General features: G+C 38.0%; 1 protein-coding gene across 3 annotated transcripts in view; it reads left to right on the plus strand.

Moving 5' to 3' along the window:
* SEL1L2 (SEL1L2 adaptor subunit of ERAD E3 ligase) overlaps positions 1–20633 on the plus strand; it is a 118084-nt gene that overhangs the window by 37868 nt on the left and 59583 nt on the right. For all 3 annotated transcript variants that reach the window (XM_049774355.1, XM_049774353.1, XM_049774352.1), the window contains 4 exons: positions 14913–14966; positions 16618–16677; positions 16785–16866; positions 19765–19919. In XM_049774355.1, the coding sequence (XP_049630312.1) occupies positions 14913–14966; positions 16618–16677; positions 16785–16866; positions 19765–19919 (351 nt within the window). The remainder of the gene's footprint in view (positions 1–14912; positions 14967–16617; positions 16678–16784; positions 16867–19764; positions 19920–20633) is intronic.

The raw sequence follows: 20633 nt of genomic DNA on the forward strand, positions 1-20633 counted from the left end.
GTTAAACCATGTATTCTTACGTCAAACTGGAAAGTGAGTTTTGCTGGGTACAGTATTCTAGGTGAAGCATTCATTTCATTCAGTCTTGTCACAATATCCCACCACTGCTTTCTGGCATTGAGTGTTTCTGGTGACAGGTCTGCTGTAAATCTCAAGGATGCTCACTTGAACACAATTTCCCCTTTTGATCTTGCTGTTTCCAGAATTCTGTCTCTATCTGTGGGATTTGTCATTGTGACTAGGATGTGTCTTAGGGTAGTTTTTCTTGAGTCTCTTTTGGTTGGTACTCTTTGATTATGCAGGATTTGATCACATATATTCTTTAGCTCTGGAAGTTTCTCTTTAATGATATTCTTGACCATTGATTCTTCCTAAAAATTTTCTTCCTGGGTCTCTGGGACTCCAATGATTCTTAAATTGTTTCTATTCCCATTCTTTGACTAATTTTTCCACTGTCTGTTCATTTGCTTTAAGTTTTTTTTCCCAATCTCTCCCTCTGTATGGAATTTTTATCTCATCTTCCACAGCACCAAGTCTATTCTCAGCTTCTGATACCCTGTCCTAGAGCTTATTCATTTTGTCATTCACTTCGTTTATTGAGTTTTTCAGGCCTGTTAGTTGACATGCTATTTCAGTTTAGAGTTTTGTGATTTCTGTCTTCATATTTTTTTGGTTCTTATTAGTGTTCTGTTCAACTCGATCCATGGTTTCTTTGAGTTCTTTGAGCATCTTCCATATTGCTTGTCTAAATTCCTTATCTGAGAGGTTGATTAGTTGGTTGGTCATTATCTGGTCATCAGAATTGTCATCTTCACTCTCTATGTCTGGTGCTGGCCTGCGTTGTTTCCCCGTTGTCACACTTGTATTGTGGGTTTTTCTACGTGTTGTCGTATTCATTGGCTAAATGATGTAGTCAGCCACACTCCTCTAGCTCCACCCTTTCTGGATGGGTTGACTTGCTTCCAAGGGAGGGGAGTCCTCCGTGAATGAAGCCTCACACAGGATCAAATCTTAGGCCCAAGCACACAGCAGAGAAGACAGTCTGGAGAGAAATGCTGGGCTTCAGTGATCCAGCACAGTTCTTAGTGTGATTTTTCCTTCTTGTTGTGATGGTGTTCTTTCCTTAGAAAGAGCGCTCGGCTGCATAGCAAAGCGGAGCATGCTCTGCTGGAGCCTCTTTTCAGCCCACTCCCAAGAGGTTCACAAGACAGGACAGTAGACAGACACACACAGGCAGCACTCACAATTTTTCACAGTCGGGCCCCACTGGGCAGGCGTAGTTTCCTAGATTTTCCCAGCCTGATGTCACAAACAGGGGACCTAGCTTTTGCAAAGTACTGCTTATAGCCGGTTTTCACATTATGGAGCAGTTCCTTGGCATTCCTGCCCTAGAATGGGCCTCTGGGAGAGTGAGTTTTCTGGAGCCTCTTTTCGGCCCACTCCCAAGAGGTTCACATGACAGGACAGTAGACAGACATACACAGGCAGCACTCACAATTTTTTACAGTCAGGCCCCACTCAGATGTCTATAATAATTTTAATATTTTTACACCCAGAAACAGCTGCAGAATGTTTTGGAATCCAGAACTCTCATTGCAGTGCTCACTATAAAAATATTTTCATGGGGCTGGAGCAGTGGCACAAGCAATAGGGTGTTTACCTTGCATGTACTGACCTGTGATGGACCTTGGTTCAATCTCCCAGCATCCCATATTGTCCCCCAAGCCAGGAGTGATTTCTGAGAGTATATCTAGGAGTAACCCCTGAGCATCACTGGGTTTGGCCCAAAAACCCCCCAAAAATGTTTGCATGTCTTAATTTTAATACTGATGTATTTGTAATAACTTTTTAATTTGTTTTGTTCAAAGTGCTCCTTGGGTAAACAGGTTGTATAATGTATGATAAAACTTTATTCAAAATAATTGAACCTGGGACTGGATAGATGGCACAGCAAACAAGGCACTTGTTCTGCCCATGGCTGATCTGTGTTTAATCCCTAGACAGTCTCTTTAGCCCTGCTAGGAGTTATCCTTAAACTCTGAGCCTTCAGTAAGACATTAGCACTGCTGGAGAATCAGATATGATAATGCAATGTCCTGAACTCTACAATAACACAAAGAAAAATACCAAAAGTTCTTCAACATATGATCATGAACCAAGGCTCTTGGTAGTAGCACACTTGCTCTGCATGTGTAAAGGCCTTAGTGTGATGCCCAGTACAACAAATTTTTTATAATGTTAGTAAACACAACTTTACTAGTAAGTTTGAAGCTGGCATGTGGTTCAGCAGTAAACTACATACTTTACAAAAATAAGACCTGGTCTTGATCCCAGAAAAAAGATATATGCAAATACACAAATAGATGCTATGACTCTTGGATGTGTTTTATTATAACTATCTTTGGAGTGAAGAGAGGACGCTATTTGGGACAGGGTTCTAGAAATTGTAGAGCTCAGCACATCAAAATTTCTAGAATCAGAAAGTCTTTTAGTATAGGAATCTAGTTTCTACAACCTAATGATTGTCCAACTTTTGTTCACCCTTTTAATATACCTAAATGATTTACTTCTCTATACTCCTGATTTTTCAGCTGATAATAAAGTCCACATCACTCAGATGGCTGATATAAAAAATATATCCCTTATTAGATGTTAAGAATATTAATTAGTAATATCATGTAACGTTTTTAATAACTTGTTTTGGAGATAGCAATAGTATAGTGAGTAGGACACTTGCCCTGTATGCAGCTGACCTGGGTTCAATCCCTGGCATTCTATATGGTTCCCTAAGCACTGCCAGAGGTAATTCCTGTGCATCACCTGGTGTGGCCTAAAAGAAAAAACTTGAACTCTTTTCTGGACCAGAGTGATAGCAAAGTAGGTAGGGTCTTGCCTTGCATGTGGCCGACCCAGGTTCAATTGTCCCCTGAGCCTGCAAGGAGTGATTGCTGAGGGCAGAGCCAGGAGTTACTCTTGAGTCTAACTAGGTGTTGTCTAGAAACAAACAAAACCCTTTTTTCTGATTTTTAACTTTAATGTTTCTATCCACCATGTTGTAATATTTTTAATATTAGACAAAATTATCGTAGATGAGTGTACTTTTTAGTTAACACAGTTTAAGATCCCTTTACTATGAAAGTATCATACTTTATCCTATTTTGTAAAATGGATAGAATTGATATATAAAGTACTAGCTGAATAATATCCATATTTTATCATGTCTTATAATATTAGAATAAATTTACCTCATTATCAAGGATTCTGTTTTACTTCATACTGGATGGATTATAGTTACCATCACTGTGCTGTTACCGAAAAGAAAATTATTTTCCTATTAGCCTAATAATTTCTTTGATAATTCTAGGCCTCCCTTTGGGGAGCATTTCATTTCAACATTAATACTCTTCAGTATTAAGGCTAGAGACAGTACCTGAATTTTTCATGAAGGTTGATTCCCAGTCAGTATGCAATTTAAGCTAAAAATAATGACCATGGGTGATTTCAGGTTTCATATAAGAATTAAAATATGGCTTAACCATTTTTCTCTTTTAATAACTTCCTACTTAGAGGAGTAAAAAGGAGAAATGTTTCATTTCTAAGTTATTATTATAGAACCCAAGTAATGTGTTCTGATATATTATAAATTACCCTACCTCTTTCACTACTAAACTCCTTTCCATTGAAATTCCAGACACTTTAACAATTTCTCTTAAACACACACACACACACACACACACACACACACACACGAGTGGTTGAATTCAGAACCAGGTCTTGTAAATAAAGCTAATTTCAGTGTTTGACCTTTACAAACTAAGGAAGGTGTCATTGATGTCATCTCATTGTAATACAGCCTTTCTTTGAACTCATTGTTTTCCTAGAATAAGGTTTAATCATCCTAAAGTCCATCTCATTTCACCTCACTCCTATCAGAAAGAGAGCAAATACCAAGACCTGATTATTGTGAAGCTGTTAGGTGGCAGTACCCACGTGTAAAGAAATAAGACAGCATTTGACTAAAGACTGTGATCAGCAACCTTGCTACATGACAGCTTAACATTTTATTTTCCTTAATGCTTGTCATGCATAAAGCAATGCAGTGGGGATGGGACTTGGGGGTAGGTATTGAGTTCTCCAGAGAATGAATTCAAACTGACCCATTGTTATTTTTCTTCTAAAGAAAGAAATCTGTTCCCTTTGGGAATATTTTGCATGCAATTCCAACATAATCCCCTTCCCAACTCTTTGCAGGAGGATCAGACCAAAAAGTCTGCTGGACTTTGTACAAAATAATACACTCTCTTTTAAAGAGTCTCAAAATACAAACCAATGGACTCAGAGGATATTTTTATTCTCTTGTAAAGGTCAGGATATTGTCAAAGTTTCTGCATAAATAAATTAGATTCTATATTGAGCAGAATAAAAAATTGCCAAGAGTTACAAGAAAAGCAAAAATTTAATATTGGCTAAAGATATCCTCAAAAGGAGCCAATTTAGCCCTTTTATGCTACAATGGCCAGAGGAGTACCAGGATTCCAGGCGCCTTCTATTTGTAACAATAACACTAATGGTCAAGTTCCAGAGAAGAATAACATTTGAAACTACAGGGGGATCTGCAAAATAATTTAAAAATTAAAATTTTATTAAGTTAATTTAAAAACTATACTTAAACTGAATTTTAGAGTCATTATGCTTTGAGAAACAACTTTGTAGTCAATTTCCTAATTTAAAAGTTATACAGTTCTTAGACAGGGCAATATTTCAAATGTTAAAGTAGGCTCCTAGCTGCTAGTATCCTATACAAGATCCTGAGTTTGACACCCAACTATTATTACCATAGTACTGCACTGGTTTTTCTTAAATACCATTTTCCTCTTGAAATTGTAATAAAGAAATTACCCATTTTCTATATGAACAGCAAAATTTTCAGTCCTTGATGTATCTTTAGAGAGACATTTGACCATTTAAAATGAGGTTCACATAAACTAGGGGAGAAGTTAGAATTGTGAGTTTAGATAATGGTAGGTATAAATTATAGCATAATAGGTTCACGATTAGCTGAAAGTCTGTGATCTACCACAGGGCTCTATACATGATCCTCTGCTCTTCAAATCCTTCATCAAATATTTAGTAATGGCTAAGACCAGATTGTTTCAAATTATGAAATAATAAAAATAAAGATATGTGTGTGCATATGTGTGTGTGTGTGTGTGTTAGAGACACCCAGTAGTGCTCAGGGCTCAGTCCTGGCTTTTTACTGTGCTCCATGAACCAAACCCACATTGGCTGCATGCAAGGCAATCATCCTTCTTGCTGTCCTATATCCCTTGTTCTAAGTATAAGAATCACCCTAAAGCCCTACATATAAAAATGTGATTTGAACATTTAAAAATGGTGACAAATGATAAAGTACCACATAAGTAAAATCTTAAAAATATTCAAAATATGCAAATCAAAATAATAATGAGATATCATCTCACACCACAGAGACTAGCACCCATTACAAAAAAACAAGAATAATCAAAGCTGGTGTGGATGTGGAAAGAAAGGGACTTTTATTCACTGCTGTGGCAATACAGGCTGATCCAGCCTTTTTGGAAAAACAATATGGACATTCTGCAAAATGCTAGAAATTGAGCTTCTATATAACCCAGCAATACCACTCCTATGAATATACCCTAGGATAATAAAAACACAATACAAAAATGTCCTCTGCTCTGCTATGTTAAGTGTAGCACTATTTACAATAACCCAAATCTGGAAACAACCCAGATGGCTGACAACAGATAAGTGGTGGAAAAGGTGCACTGGTAAAGGATGGAATACATTGCATGACTTAAACACAACAATGAACAAATTTGTAACCACAGTGCTTAAATAAAATAAGCTTTGCATGTATGTTCTTTATTTAAAAAAAGTCTTTCAACTCTCCTGAATAAAGGGCATGGACAGCCATCTATAGTACAATTGACATTAGTGGGCCAGTTTATTTTATACATGACAAAACAAAAGGTGGATTCATGCCTAGGTTAAAATGCTATCTCTTACTGGAAACATCTTAAATATATTTATCCCAAGAAATTATGAAATTAGCAGGAGTACATAGCATAAAATGAGATATCATATGAACAAAGTATTCTTGGTAGATTAGATAGGGAGAAAAGCAGGGAACAACCTTAGAGAAAATAGGCACACAGGCCTCAGCAGAAATGTTTAGATGAGGCCTTTTCCTTCATCCTTGGAGGACTTTCTCCTCCTACCTGCTTATGGTTGCTCTTCCACAGCTTCCACAACATCTATAATAATACGTGAAATAAATAAATTAATAGTGGGTAGAAATTTATTAAATTAATAATTAATTATTATTTATTATGATTAATGGCAATGATTGTCAAAAGAAAGCAGCTAACATAACTAAAAGTGTTATTATAAGGAAACAAGCCTGGAAAGGAGCCAAGCATTGATGTTTGTATGTTCTCAAAAGTATTTGAATTTTAATTTTTGTTATTATATATCAACTATACCCCCAAATGTCATTATGATTGAAATAAATAAACTGAGGTCCTTCTACATGAAAAGGAAATAGCGTTTTTGGAAAATATCAAGATTGGAAAATGAAAAACATTATCCCATATGATGGTGAAATATTTCATTTTGCATGAGAGCATGGAAGTTATAAGAAATTGCTTTTTTCACATGAAAAACTGCTCATCATCACTTATCATTAGGGAAATACAAGTCAATAATGAGATATCGTTTTACACCAGTGAGGATGGTGCATATCAAAAATACTGGGAACAATTTGTTGGCAGGGATGTGGTGAGAAAAAGGAACTCTCATCCACTGTTGGTGGGAATGCTGCCTGGTCTAATCCCTATATGGAGGGTTCTCAGTAAACTCAGAATGGATCTGCCATATGACCCAAAAATCCACTTTAGGGTGTCTATCCCAGTACATAAAAACACTGATCCAAAAGGATGTATTCATACCAATATTCATTACAGCACTCAGGACATTAGCTAAGGTTTGAAATTAACCTAGATGTCCAACAACAGACAAGTACATCTTGAAAATGTGGTACATATATGCAATGGAATGCATAGCTGTAAGGAGTGATGCAGTCATGCAATTTGCTGCAAAATGGATGGAACTAGAAGATTCTTGAAGATCTCTTGAGAGAAAGTGGAGCGGCTGCGCTTTTAATTTTTATTTTCCCCCCTGTGATCTTTTTGGTTGGACCCAGGAATCACAAAGCAGCTTCAGGTGTGGCCCTCAAAAACAGTATGCTAGAGCCACAGCAGGCAGGGGTCAAGGAGATGTTTTTTGACTTAAAGTTTATTTTCTAATAGAAAAATATTCATGTTTTGACTTATTCTGATTTCCTCCATTGTTTTATACTTATTAATTTTTTAGTAGCATGAGATAATTCCCATTCTGTTGTCTGTATGTCATCAATAGATATTATCCTTGTAATAAGCATGGGGATTATAATTAGATGAGGATAATAATCTTATTATCATTATAATAATCATTTCTTCTTTCCTTTTTTTTCTCATTTTTTGGGAATGCCTGATTGTGGCCAAGAATCACTCCATTCTTTGTGCTCAGGGATCACTCCTGTTGGGGTTCAAACTGGAAATCCATCCTAGGTCAGCTACCCATTGTATTGTGCTTTTGCTCTAGACTTTCTTATTTTTCTTTATTTTTTGTTCCTTGGACTTTAGACTTTTAAGCAACTGTGTTCATTGCTCCTTTCTTTTGTGTGACCAAGTCTATGTTGAAGTGCTCTAGTGAATTTTTCTATTCTGTTATGTAGACTCCACCTTAAAGATTTCTATAATTTTTTCAAGCATTTTTGTTTATATTTATATTTTGTTTAGGCATCATATTCTAATTTTTGCTTCGTTATTTATGTTTCCTTAAAGCACTATAAGCTTTAGATGATTATTTTTAAATATTTGTTTCATAATTTATAACTATTTAATTGGGGCTATTTTATTAAGGTTTATTGTTACTTTTATTGGGTCATATTTTTCTTAGTCTTGATATGATTCATTTTTTTATATTGTGATTCATGATTTTGGAAATAATGATCATTTCCAATCTATTTTTGTTTTGTTTTGTTTTTGGGGCCATACCCAGTGACGCTCAGGGGTCACTCCTGGCTATGCACTCAGAAATCACTTGGGGAACCATATGAGACACCAGGGATCAAACCCAGGCCCATCCTGGGTCAGTCACAATTTAGGCAAATGCCCTACCGCTGCGCTATTGCTATATCCCCCATCTTTATTAATTAAATGTTTATAGGGCAAATTAGTATGGCCAGGGTATTGAGTCCTCTTAATTTTGTTTTGTGAATATGTTATGCTATGACTAATGTTTCTAATTTTTCAATTACAGAATTTTTCTTGTGACCAGAATAGTACAATGGCCTAATACAATGGCCCATAATAGAACAAATAGTACAATAGTATAAAAGTACAAAGTTCTTGCCTGCCTTGCAAGTCTATAATCATGAGTTCAAGTCCCCAATGTTTTCACATACACCAAATATAGTCCTAGAAATTCCTCTATCTGTAACTGCAGCCAGATGTGTGTGAGCACCACAAATAGGAGTGTGACCTCTGGTGACCACCACTACAAAAAAAGATATAACAGTACTGTGGTTGGGAATTATGATACCTAGTGAACACTACAACCATAACCAGAGTGCCTCAGCTAGTGTGACTCCAATTAGCAAGTGAGCACATCACAATCTGATGCATGACCCTCTGTGAGTACTGTAGATAAATATATGAGAGTATCACAGTCAGGTGTGTTTGTGATCCAACTCCTCCAGCCCATCTCTGCAGCAGCAATGCCATGATGAAGAAGATGATGATGATGGAGGGAATGGGTAGAGAGGAAAAAATACTTTAATAAAAATTTTGTTTAATTTTTCAGGATTTTTGTCATTTTCTCTTCCACCCTTTGGTACTACAGGTGCTCTGTTGCAACAATCCTCTAAATTTTTTTTTCCCTTAGTGGCGCCTGGCATCTAAGCAAGTCAGTTCCAGCAAAGCTCCAAATAATTAAGATTAAAACCACCTCCTTCGAGCAGACTATTTAAAAGTCAGAATGTTTTTTATCTTCTTTTTCGCTTCCTAAGGAAAAACCATAAATTAGATGATTACTTTGTATTGAGATAATATTGATATGTGGTTTCTTTTATGTACTAGTATAGCAACATGCTACTATCTTTTGATCTCAGGAGTACCTTCTTCACCCAGAATCCAGTCTTCTAGTTTCTCAGAGTGCTCTGAGTTAGACAAGAAAGAAAATAGTAACTTGGATAAGACCCACCAGATCTGGAACATTGGACCAATGGTCCATACTCTTCCCAAAGAAAGTACCCCAATTGGTGGACAGTGGACTCCTCTCTGATTGCCAAACCTAAATTGTTAACAAGCCATACCCAAATTGTATATAGCCCCTCTTATATATTACCCCTCTCCACCCCTCAGATATCCTTCTAGCCTCTCATCTCCAAATCCTTACCATTTATCCTTCCTTTCTTATTTAACCCTCTTTACCCTCTGTTATTAGCCCAGTAAGTACCGAGACCAACCTCCTGCTCCAACAAACCACCACCAAGCTCCCAGCCCCATGTCACATGCCTTGGCAAGAAATTACAACCAACACACCTGCTGATTCATGTTTCATGGCCCTTCTTCTCACCCTCCTAATCATGGACAGTTGTATGCCACTGATTCAGCCCCAGAAGGACTCCAGTCCAAGGACACTTCTCTCATGGGTACAATAATTTTGCAAACTCAACAAGACATGATGTGTGATGAAAAAATGCTCAGGACCCCACCCACCACAAGAACATCTCAAAAGACTCAATGGGGAAGCCCATATTCCCTTTATGTGTTTAATGCATCTATAATAATATATCCTAGTCTGTTTATTCCCAAAAGAAAGTCAGCCTCATAAAAAAAACATTTTTCTTTAATGCCTTTTTAAAATGTATTTTTCTTCTATTATATATCTATGTAGATATAGATCTGATTTTTTTTTCTTTTCTCTCTTTCTCTCTACAACCTCACCTGTTTTGGTTCTGCCTGGTATGAAAACCTACAAGAAAAGTCTTGCTTGGGATAAAAGCTCGGGTCAAAACCAGGGCACAGAAATAGTAGACTATCATTCTTGCCTCCAAATCCACCAGCAATATAATATGTCACCATACCCTTTTCCATAGGCACTCTAAATAAAGGGAATTATTATGCACAAAAACAAGCTCGTATCTATTAGGGATAAGAACCCATTTTTTTAAAAAAGGCAGGGTCACCTCTCACCATAAGTATGTGTCATGTAGACCTATCTTAGACTCCACATGATTGGACAGCGATCATCCAACCCAGAACCCCAGATTCCAGATGTGGAACTGACACAGGTCCAGCAACAGTACCGGGAACCAAACTCCTCCGGGGGAAAACTCAGAATGCCATCAGGCACCAATTTGCACCAGCTTTAACATGACATCCTGACATGAGGAAACAGCAGCAACTTGAGCTAAAAGAGAGTTGTCCCATCTCAGCACCTAACAGTATGATGCAATCAGGAGACATGTCATCCTTTGCCCTAAGCAGAAACCAAAATCGCTATCTACAGAAAACTGACTTCTACAAACATGGTCTGGACAGAACCTATCAAGGGACCAATGAGGAAGTTCCTAGCCTAGGCCTCAGCCTAGGATTCATACAGAGACCAAGGTCTATACTTCCAGATGTCTAACTTTGACAACTGTGACTGAGCAGAACTTCTGGAACTATGCTGAAAGACTACACCCTAGGCTCTGTCCTAGGTTCTGAACAAAAACCACTAATTACAGAAGACTGATTATAACAACAGTGATGGAACAGAACTCCTAGAACCATAATGAAAAATTCACCCTATGACCTACACAAATAACAAGATCTCCAGCTACAGAGGTGGGATATCATCACCCACATCTGAGTGGAAAGTTTCCTGGCACCATAAAAAGACATTGGGGTGTGCAAATGAGTGAGCATGGAGCTGGTAGTTGTTCACGGCAGTATGCTTCAAAGGTGGAGAAACCCTGTATCTCTTAGGCCAAGGGAATTCCCGCTGTAATTTTCCCTATATTTACCGTGCATATGCAAAAAGAAGAAAAGGAGGGGGGAGGAGAGGGGGGAGGGGAAGGGAGGAGGGAGAGGAGGGGGGAGAAGGGGGAGGAAGGGGGAGGGGGGAGGAAAGAGGAGGAGGGACAGGGGAGGAGGAAGCGGACCCTATTTTTAAGAAATTGCTGGTCTGGTTTTTTTCTTTTATTTTCTTTTTCTTTTTTTCTTTTTCCGTAGCTGATGGTTTTAGTTTTTGGCTTATTCTGTGTTTATTCTTTTTGTAATCTTATTGATACTCCCTTATTATTTTTTGTTTCTGGTTTGTCTTGTTTTACTACCTTTTTCTTTTTTTTTTCCCTTTCTTCTTCTAAATGAATATTTATAACACCTAGACGAACTCCTCCTAGTTTTTCTCTTTTTTTGTTTGCCTTTTTTAAAATAAATTTATATTCAATTATGAGAACAAAGGTGCAAAGAAAGAGGACAAGATAAAGTTACAGTGGAAGGACAATCACCCATAAACAGAATTCTTAGAAGAAAACCCTTTGCTGATACCTTAATTTTGAACTTTCAGCCAAAGAACATTAAGAAAAGTAAAATAGAACCCATGTACAATTACTTTGTCCCTCAAGTCCCCAGATTATAGTACATTATAACATTTCTTAGCAGTACACAAAGCAATCTAAGGCCATAAACTTATGTAACTCCTTAAACTTTGAAGGCATAGTATTTTCTTACATTTCCTTGCACATGCATATTAGTTTAAGTTAACCTCAAAAGTTTAAGTGTTTTTTCTTAAGGATTAGAGTCAAAGGAGCACCATAAAAACAGTGTTAGAGTTGCAGTTTTTGTTTGCATAGGCCAACCAAAATATAAGGGACATGGAAAGGAAAAGCCTTGGCCTAAATACAAGGAGACCCTACCCCTGAAGTTTCTTGGCATAAGATCAACTCTAGGCTCTAGGCAGACTAGTTTGTCCAATCCAAGTCATTGTCTGTAGTGCCAATACACTTTTATTTTTCACAGTCTCTGTTGTTGCTATCATTTTTCTGTATTAAAGCTCCTGGAATCTGCATATCCTAAATTGAAGTCAGGATGGTAGAGTGTCCTCTAGTTTCACTTCACAATAAAAGGGCAATGCAGAGAGCTCTGTTCTGTAAGCAGGCCGTTGTTGTCAAGTCTTCTTATTGTTGAGGGAAGTCTCTTTTGAGCAGGTCAATGTCAGAGCAGTAGTAGGGTCTTCCCTGGTAGAGGATTGCTTCCAGATGATGTTATAAATGACCTTGGATGTTTTGTAGTTAGCTTCCCTGGTTCAGGGGTGAATGGAGAATGCCCATTCTTCTGAGGCCTGTGCCAGGTCATTATGTCAATGTTCAGGGTGTAAGAACCCATTGCTCTACAAGATTTCTGTGTTCCTACCTCTATTAGATAAGAACTTATTTGTATGTATAGTATTTTCCCATTTTAATGTGCCTATGCAAACAAGGAACAATGCCTCATGGCATGATAGGCCCATATGGGGGCTGCAAGAACAATCCAAAAATCCCCATGACATGGTTAAACATAAGCATTAAACTGAGGGACTCCTTCACTGAATATTTCTTATTGAACAGCTCACAGAGAGAAGAAAAGACAAAAAGTGGGGAGAATCTTCACTGTATAAGGGAATATTTAGTAAGAGTTATAGCTGTCAAAGAAAATAGACATAAAATATTTGAAAGCCATACGTGTCCATTTTAAGTCTTTAAAATAGTTGGGGGTTGTTGAATTCAGTGCACCACTTTGGTGTGTAATTAGGACAGTGCAGTACTGAAATTAAAAAGGGTAAATGGGGTGTACTGATGGTTGAGGGTGATAGAGTTAAGGAGTGAAAATGAGCTTTACAGGAGTGTGCAAAAGGGCAGAATACCAGATGGACATTCTACATACACAAAACATAACTTAAGGATAGGATATACTATTAATATATACCATGCGCGCAGGGGCCCCACGGGGTTTTGAACATGTAGACTACTAAGAAATTGCCAGAGTCTGCCTTAGTAAAAATGAACAGCTCTAAGCACCCTCAATTTGGACCCACCTTTTCTGGCCGCCTGGGCTGCCACCCCAGGAAGGCCTGGAGGCCGGTGGGCAGGAGAGGGGACGGCTGGGGGCCTACCAAGGCTCCCAGCACGCCCAAGCTAGGGAGAAAGCCTTCGACCTGGGGTCTCCCCAGACCCCATGCTGGCTAGAGCCAGCCTCCAGATCAAGAAAGAATTTGGTAGAGAACCGGAAGCCAGGATCTACCTGCCCTCCTCCCTGTGCCCTCCCGCCTCTTCACTGGGGGAAGGGTGGGGAAAGCTTGGAACCCCATCCAGGAGGGACCACCCGACACCCACATTGTCTGGCTGTCTGCGCTGCCACCTCAGGAAGGCCTGGAGGCTGGGGGGAGGGGGGGCAGGAGAGGGGACGGCTGGGGGGCCTACCAAGGCTCCCAGCACGCCCAAGCTAGGAAGAAAGCCTTCGACCTGGGGTCTCTCCAGACCCCTTTGCCGGCTAGAGCCAGCCTCCAGATCAAGAAAGAATTCGGTAGAGAACCCTGTTTGCCCCTTTTTTTTTTTCTCTCTCTTCTTGTTTCCTTCTTCCCCCAGATGGTACCAAGGCCAGACAGTTGAATGTTCATTTGGCGGAAATAAAAACTGACCAAAGATGAATACCAAATTCAAAGTCAACAACAAAAGAATCGATACTCAATTTACAACAAGCTGTACAAGGGGGGAACAGTTGCACTAGCATTATAGGGGTAAAGGAGGGTGATGTGGGATACATGCTGGGAACAAGGGTGGAGGGAGGGCAATACTAGTGGTGGGAATGCCCCTCACTCATTGTCACTATGTGCCTCAACTATTACTGTGGGAGAATTGTAATTCACTTTGACCACAATAAAAATTGAAAAAAAAAAAAAAAAAAAAAAAGAAAGTACTCCATTTGAACCTTTTCTCCTGATGATGCCAAACTGTGCTGGCTTATAAAAATGGTGGTTGTAAACAGAATTAATTTTCTCTTTCAATATTTGTGAAATATTTCCCTTGAGTTTTCCTAGGTTATTATGATTCCTTAAGTTTCTAGAATTCACATAGGCTTTAGAGATTGGACATTGTTGCTGAAATTGGTGTCTCTGAGAGGGAAAGATATGCTGTATTCTATACTACCATGTTAATCAGATCTTCACTTTCTGTTCTATTTAGTATGTCATATCTTAATTTTTATATGCATTGATTTTTATTTTTAATGGATAAGTATGCAAATTACATATTAAATATACATTGTTTTATTGCCAAGAATGATAAACACAAAAATGTATTTTAAATTTTATTAGTATGATTTATCTTACTCCTAGCCATTTACTCCAAGTATGAAAAACACTTATTTAAATTATATATATATCCATGTTTGTTAAACCATTTTATTCAATAGCCAGTAGCTAAAATAATCTAAGTGCTTATCAAAATATAAGTAGAGATGTGTGATATAGGCTAAAAGATAATATTAATGATTAGGATGTTATCATTAGAATGCTAGAGGGAAAGTGATTGGTCAGTGGGATCAATTTTATAGTGAAGGATAGAATTAAACTTTTAATTTAGAATAGACAAATATTAATTTGCAAATAGTCATAAAATTGTAAAAATTACTAAATAAGGATATGAAACTTTGTCTAATTTGTGAAGCTTCTTCTCAATGTAGATAAAAATAACTTTCAGGCAAATGTATTTATTGAGTTCTTCTTTTTCTCTGGGGCTTTAGGCACTAGGATTTTTGTCGTCTTATGGGATAGGAATGGAATATGATCAAGCAAAGGTAAATTCATTCTGTTTTATTCTGGAGAAATGTTGACTTTTATTTTAATTCCTAAAATGCTATTGCAGTAACATTAGTTTTATATCAGTGCATATCTTCCAAGAGTACTTCCCCCTTTTCTTCAAAAGTAAGTAACTATAACATGGACATATCATCAAAGTGCCCACTCAATCACCCATCACCAAGTATGGGATCCCCTTCCACCTTTTGTGCTGCCTCTTAACATTTGTCCTGCTCTGAAAAACTCAAGTTCTGTGCTCTAAATTCAAAGATTAATTTGAGTTTATAGTATGTTTCCTTTACCTTTTTCACCCAATGGGTGAGTGATTATCACTCAATATTTGTCTTTCTCTCTACAACTTATTTTGCTTAATATTACATCATCCAGCCCCATCTGTATGGGTTACAAATGGCAGGACCTTTTCTTCTAGTTAAGTAGCATTCAACATCTTGTTTCAAAATGTTAAATTCATCACACCCTCCAACAGAGTGACCCCAGAGGGCTTCTTCCCCCAGGGTGTGGGTTTCAAATCCAGTGGAAATACAGGAGACAGTGTTTGGAGAGAGTCTGGCAAAAAAAAATTGTGTCTAACAGTATTGGGGTAGGCAAGGAAAAGCAGCAAGCACAGGGCTGCTGGCTATTTGGCTGTGCTTTGGAATGGTCAGAATAATGCAGACTGGGTTTAGGTGTATTTTACTTAATAGTAGGTAGATGAGAACATCAGGGGTCAGGCTTGTTTATCTGAAAAGAGGGTCTTACAGATCTGTGTCATTTCAATCTCAGACTAAAGGGCAAATTCCAATCTGGATGCTATTATCAATAAGGTTGTGAATATATATATATATTTGTCAAGTTTCTAAATCCTAGTCTATTGTCTAAATTTACCTGCCTTCCAGATAAAAGCTGCAGATAAAAGTATCAGGGATTTCTTCTACTAAGAGACAAGTGTTACTGCTTTAATGCTGAATATTAAGTCAACCTTCTCCTCACCTCACATCACCCGAGGGAAAAGTTATTACCTGAATAATTTTTTCCCAAATGTGCCTCTTCATCCTTGAGGTGGTATTTCTTCATTTGTCTGTCTCTTAACCTGATTAATGACTCTTGGTTGCAGCTCAGTGAAGTCAGGTTTAAAGTTTGTTTCTCTGTAGATTAATCCTTATATTGGAGTAGATTTGCCATGATTGTGGAAGGGGTAAACATGGATTCCCCCTATTCTACCATCTTGACTCCTCCCTTGCAATTTAAATTTTTGATAATCATATTGAATATAGAAAGAATATATTATTTATGTAAAGATACTAGCTCTTGTATGGTATATAAAAAAAGAGCACAATAGTCAGAAGTTTGAAACTGAAATACCATAGGTTTCTCAATGTTGCATATTTTAGGTTTTTCATTTAAATTAGTTGATCTGTTTCATAGTGGTTTTCTAACTATTAAATATCATAGAGGTGCTTTGCACAAACTCTCACTCAATTAGCCCTTTCACCTTTACAGAGAAAGAGAATAAGATGATTAATTTTAAAGTAGTGCAAAGTGTAATCTAGAAATTAAAAGGCAATGATTAATTTGAATGTCAAATTATGATTACCTACATGTATTATACAGATACTATGTGTGTACATATAATATTTTCTTTTATTCTAGGCCTTAGTATACTATACTTTTGGAAGCGCTGGAGGAAGCATGATGTCGCAAATGATTTTGGTCTGTAAATTAAATATTTTAAATATATTTACATTTGAATACAGGTGTTATAAATTTAATATTTTCAGAATGTATAGAACACATATGAATATACCTGTCTATTTTAGGGCTACAGATATTTGTCAGGAATTAATGTTCTACAGAATTGTGAAGTTGCCCTAAATCATTACAAGAAAGTGGCAGATTATAGTAAGTAATCCATGTAATTTATTTCAAGATAAACAGACTTACCAAGAAATTTTTTTAAAATGCCAATGGCTTACTTATGAAAATATTTAAATAATAATATGATTTTACATATGTTATAATAAAGTCCCCTCATTATAAAATTATTTGTAAATTTGGGGGAGGGGAAACACTTCAATGCTCAGGGCTAACTTCTGGCTCTGTTCTCAGTGACCACTTCTGTTGGGGTTTGACAAACCATATGATGTGCCAGGGAATAGAACCTAGTCAGCCATGTGCAAGGCAAGTGCACTATCTACTGTATAGCCACTTAAAAAGTTAACTACTGAGAAGTGATTATATTCAAATTGTTTTTTGTGTATCTCCCCAATTTTTTTTACTTACTTGATGTTCTTTAACTTGGAAAGTTTGAATGTAAATGAATATGTATTTATCAGTTTTCCTATGTTTAAAATTTAGAATATGAAATAATTGATAAATTAATATAAACTATATACAGTTGCATATTGGCCAACTATCACTGCTCTTGAGAATAATTTAAACAATCATTCTATTACCTTATCCTTCACAAAAATACTGCATGTGACAAACATCCCTGAAATGAGTTTAAAAAATGTATATAATATTCCATTTCATTTTGTAATCTTGGAACACAGCTAAATAATAAGCTTTAAGACAAAAGTTAAAAAATAAATGTCCAGGCCCGGAGAGATAGCACAGCGGCGTTTGCCTTGCAAGCAGCTAATCCAGGACCAAAGGTGGTTGGTTTGAATCCCGGTGTCCCATATGGTCCCCCGTGCCTGCCAGGAGCTATTTCTGAGCAGACAGCCAGGAGTAACCCCTGAGCACCGCTGGGTGTGGCCCAAAAAAAAAAAACAAAAAAAAAATGTCCATCTGGCTAATTTCTATAGCTAGAATAATATTCAAATAAATATTTTGGTATTCTTTAAAGCTAAGAAAATAACAGGAAATCAAACTACTTTGAAATTTCAGGTGATATATATATATATACACACACACACACACACACACACACACACATATACATCAAACTATTGCATATGTGTGGATTACAAGTTAGTTCAAACTATACAGTTTGCTTTTTATTCATGCTTTTGGGGGGAGGGCTCATCACACCCAGTGACGCTCAGGGGTTATTTCTGGCTCTGTGTTTAGAAATCACTCCTGGGCCAAATTGGTGGCACAGTGGTAGGGTGTTTGTGTTTGACCTGGGACAGATCGCGATTTGATCCCTCAGCATCCATTATGGTCCCCCTAGCTAGAAGCGATTTCTGAGCGCAGAGCCAGGAGTAATCCCTGATCATCACCAGGTGTGGCCCTAAAACCAAAAAGAAAGAAGGGGCCGGAGAGATTGCATGAAGGTAAGGCCTTTGTTTACCTTTCGTGCAGAAGGACGGTGGTTCGAATCCCGGCATCCCACACGGTCCCCTGTGCCTGCCAGGGGCGATTTCTGAGCATGGAGCCAGGAGTAACCCCTGAGCACTGCTGGGTGTGACCCAAAAACCAAAAGAAAAAGAAAAAGAAAAAGAAAAAGAAAGAAAGAAGGAAGGAAGGAAGGAAGGAAGGAAGGAAGGAAGGAAGGAAGGAAGGAAGGAAGGAAGGAAGGAAGGAAGGAAGGAGGAAGGAAGGAAGGAAGGAAGGAAGGAAGGAAGGAAGGAAGGAAGGAAGGAAGGAAGAGAAAGAGAAAAAGGAAGGAAGGAAGGAAGGAAGGAAGGAAGGAAGGAAGGAAGGAAGGAAGGAAGGAAGGAAGGAAGGAAGGAAGGAAGGAAGGAAGGAAGGAAGGAAGAGAAAGAGAAAAAGGAAGGAAGGAAGGAAGGAAGGAAGGAGGGAGGGAAGGAGGAAGAGAGGGAGGGAGGGAGGGAAGGAGGGTAGGAGGAAAGGAGGGAGGAAAGGAGGAAGGAAGGAAGGGAGGAAGGAAGGAAGGGAGGTGAGGGAGGGAGGGAAGGAAGGAAGGAAGGGAGGGAGGGAGGGAGGGAGGGAGGCAGGGAGGGAGGTGGGAAGGGAGGGAGGAAGAGGGAGGGAGGGAAGGAAGGAAGGAAGGAAGGAAGGAAGGAAGGAAGGAAGGAAGGAAGGAAGGAAGGAAGGAAGGAAGGAAGGAAGGAAGGAAGGAAGGAAGGAAGGAAAGGAAAAGAAAAGAATACATTCCTTGCAGGCTCAGGGGGACCTTCTGGGGTGCTGGGAATCTAACCAGGTCTGTCTGGGGTTGGCACATGCGTGGCAAACGTGCTATCACTCTGGCCCCATATTCATTCTTTATTATTATTATTATTATTATTATTATTATTATTATTATTTTATTTTTATACCACCTGTAGGAAGTAATTAGAGAGCAATTATTCTTGTATTGTAGTCTCAATCCTGGAAAATATCTGCTAAGATTTTAGTTTCCTGCTCCTAAAATCTACCTCCTTTCCTTAAACTTCATGATCAATATCTTCAGATAACTGTTTGGTATAGGGCCCAGTGGTCAGCAACCTGCGGCTCGCGAGCCACATGCAGCTCTTTGCACTTTTAATTTAGCTCTTCTGTGTGCCGGACGGCCGCTCCAGGAGTCAGGACTCTGCTCGTAGCCTCTGTCAGTGCGTGCCCTGTGTGGCTCTCAAAATAAATTTCAATCGTGGTTTTGGCGAGATTTGGCTCAGTTGAAAAAAAAGGTTGTCGACCACTGAATTGGCTCATCTAATACTGTCACAGGTTGCAAATAATATATTTCCCGCTTTTCTCAGAAGTTAGTAAGTCCAAATCAGCAAAATTCTAACTACTAAAAAATGTTTTTCTTAGTAAACCTGGTCTCCACACAACATGAAAATAAACCGATGTTTTCTGCATTTTTTACAACCTATTTATTCTGCTTACTCTCTGGCTTATTTTTATTCACAGTTGCTGATAAGTTAGAAAAAAATGAAGGTATTCCAGTGGAAAAAGTGAGACTAACCGAGAGACCTGAAAATCTGAGTTCTAACAGTGAGATATTGGATTGGGACATTTACCAATACTACAAATTTTTGGCAGAAAGAGGAGATGTTCAGATACAAGTAATGTATACAGAAAGAAAACCTTGAATTCTTAGACATGAATTATAAGGGTCTTGATTCTCTAAATTTGCCAGAAGGGTGAACAATCCAAATCAAGGGAAGACACACTTTCTTATTATTTAGCAGTTTGCTTTCCTGAACATTTAAAGTTTTTGTGATCTGTAGAGAGCCAGTTGCCACAATATAAATTTTGTTTTTTCATTTACTAATTTAAGTATGAATTTTTATCAATGTTAGTTTTAATATAGATGAGTTCTGACCCAGATGCACAAGTGTTTATGATTTCTTTTCTTTTTTCTTTTTTTTTTGGCTGTTATTCTTATTATCTTTTTTAATAATTTTTATTGTGATCAAAGTGAATAACAAATCTTTCACAGTAATATTTAAGGTACATAGTGACAATGAATCAGGGCCATTCCCACCACCAGGGTTGTCCTCCCTCCACCTGTTTCCCAGCATGTGTCTCTTATCCCTTCTTTGCCCCCCAGAGTGCTAGTATAACTGTTCTCCTCTGTGTATAGCTTGTTGTAGATAGGGTATCGATTCTGTTGTTGTTAGCTTTGGATTTTTCAATGGAAATGCTTCAGCATTTGTTAGATCTATTTGGGCCAAGAATTAAGGCCCCTAAGTTTATGTGCTCACCTGGATTGTACACCAGCAGCAGTTTCCTGTCAATGAGGATCCCAGTGATACAGAATCAACCTATTTACCCAG

This window comes from Suncus etruscus, chromosome 6, assembly GCF_024139225.1.
Source record: "Suncus etruscus isolate mSunEtr1 chromosome 6, mSunEtr1.pri.cur, whole genome shotgun sequence".
NCBI classification, from domain to species: Eukaryota; Metazoa; Chordata; class Mammalia; order Eulipotyphla; family Soricidae; genus Suncus; species Suncus etruscus.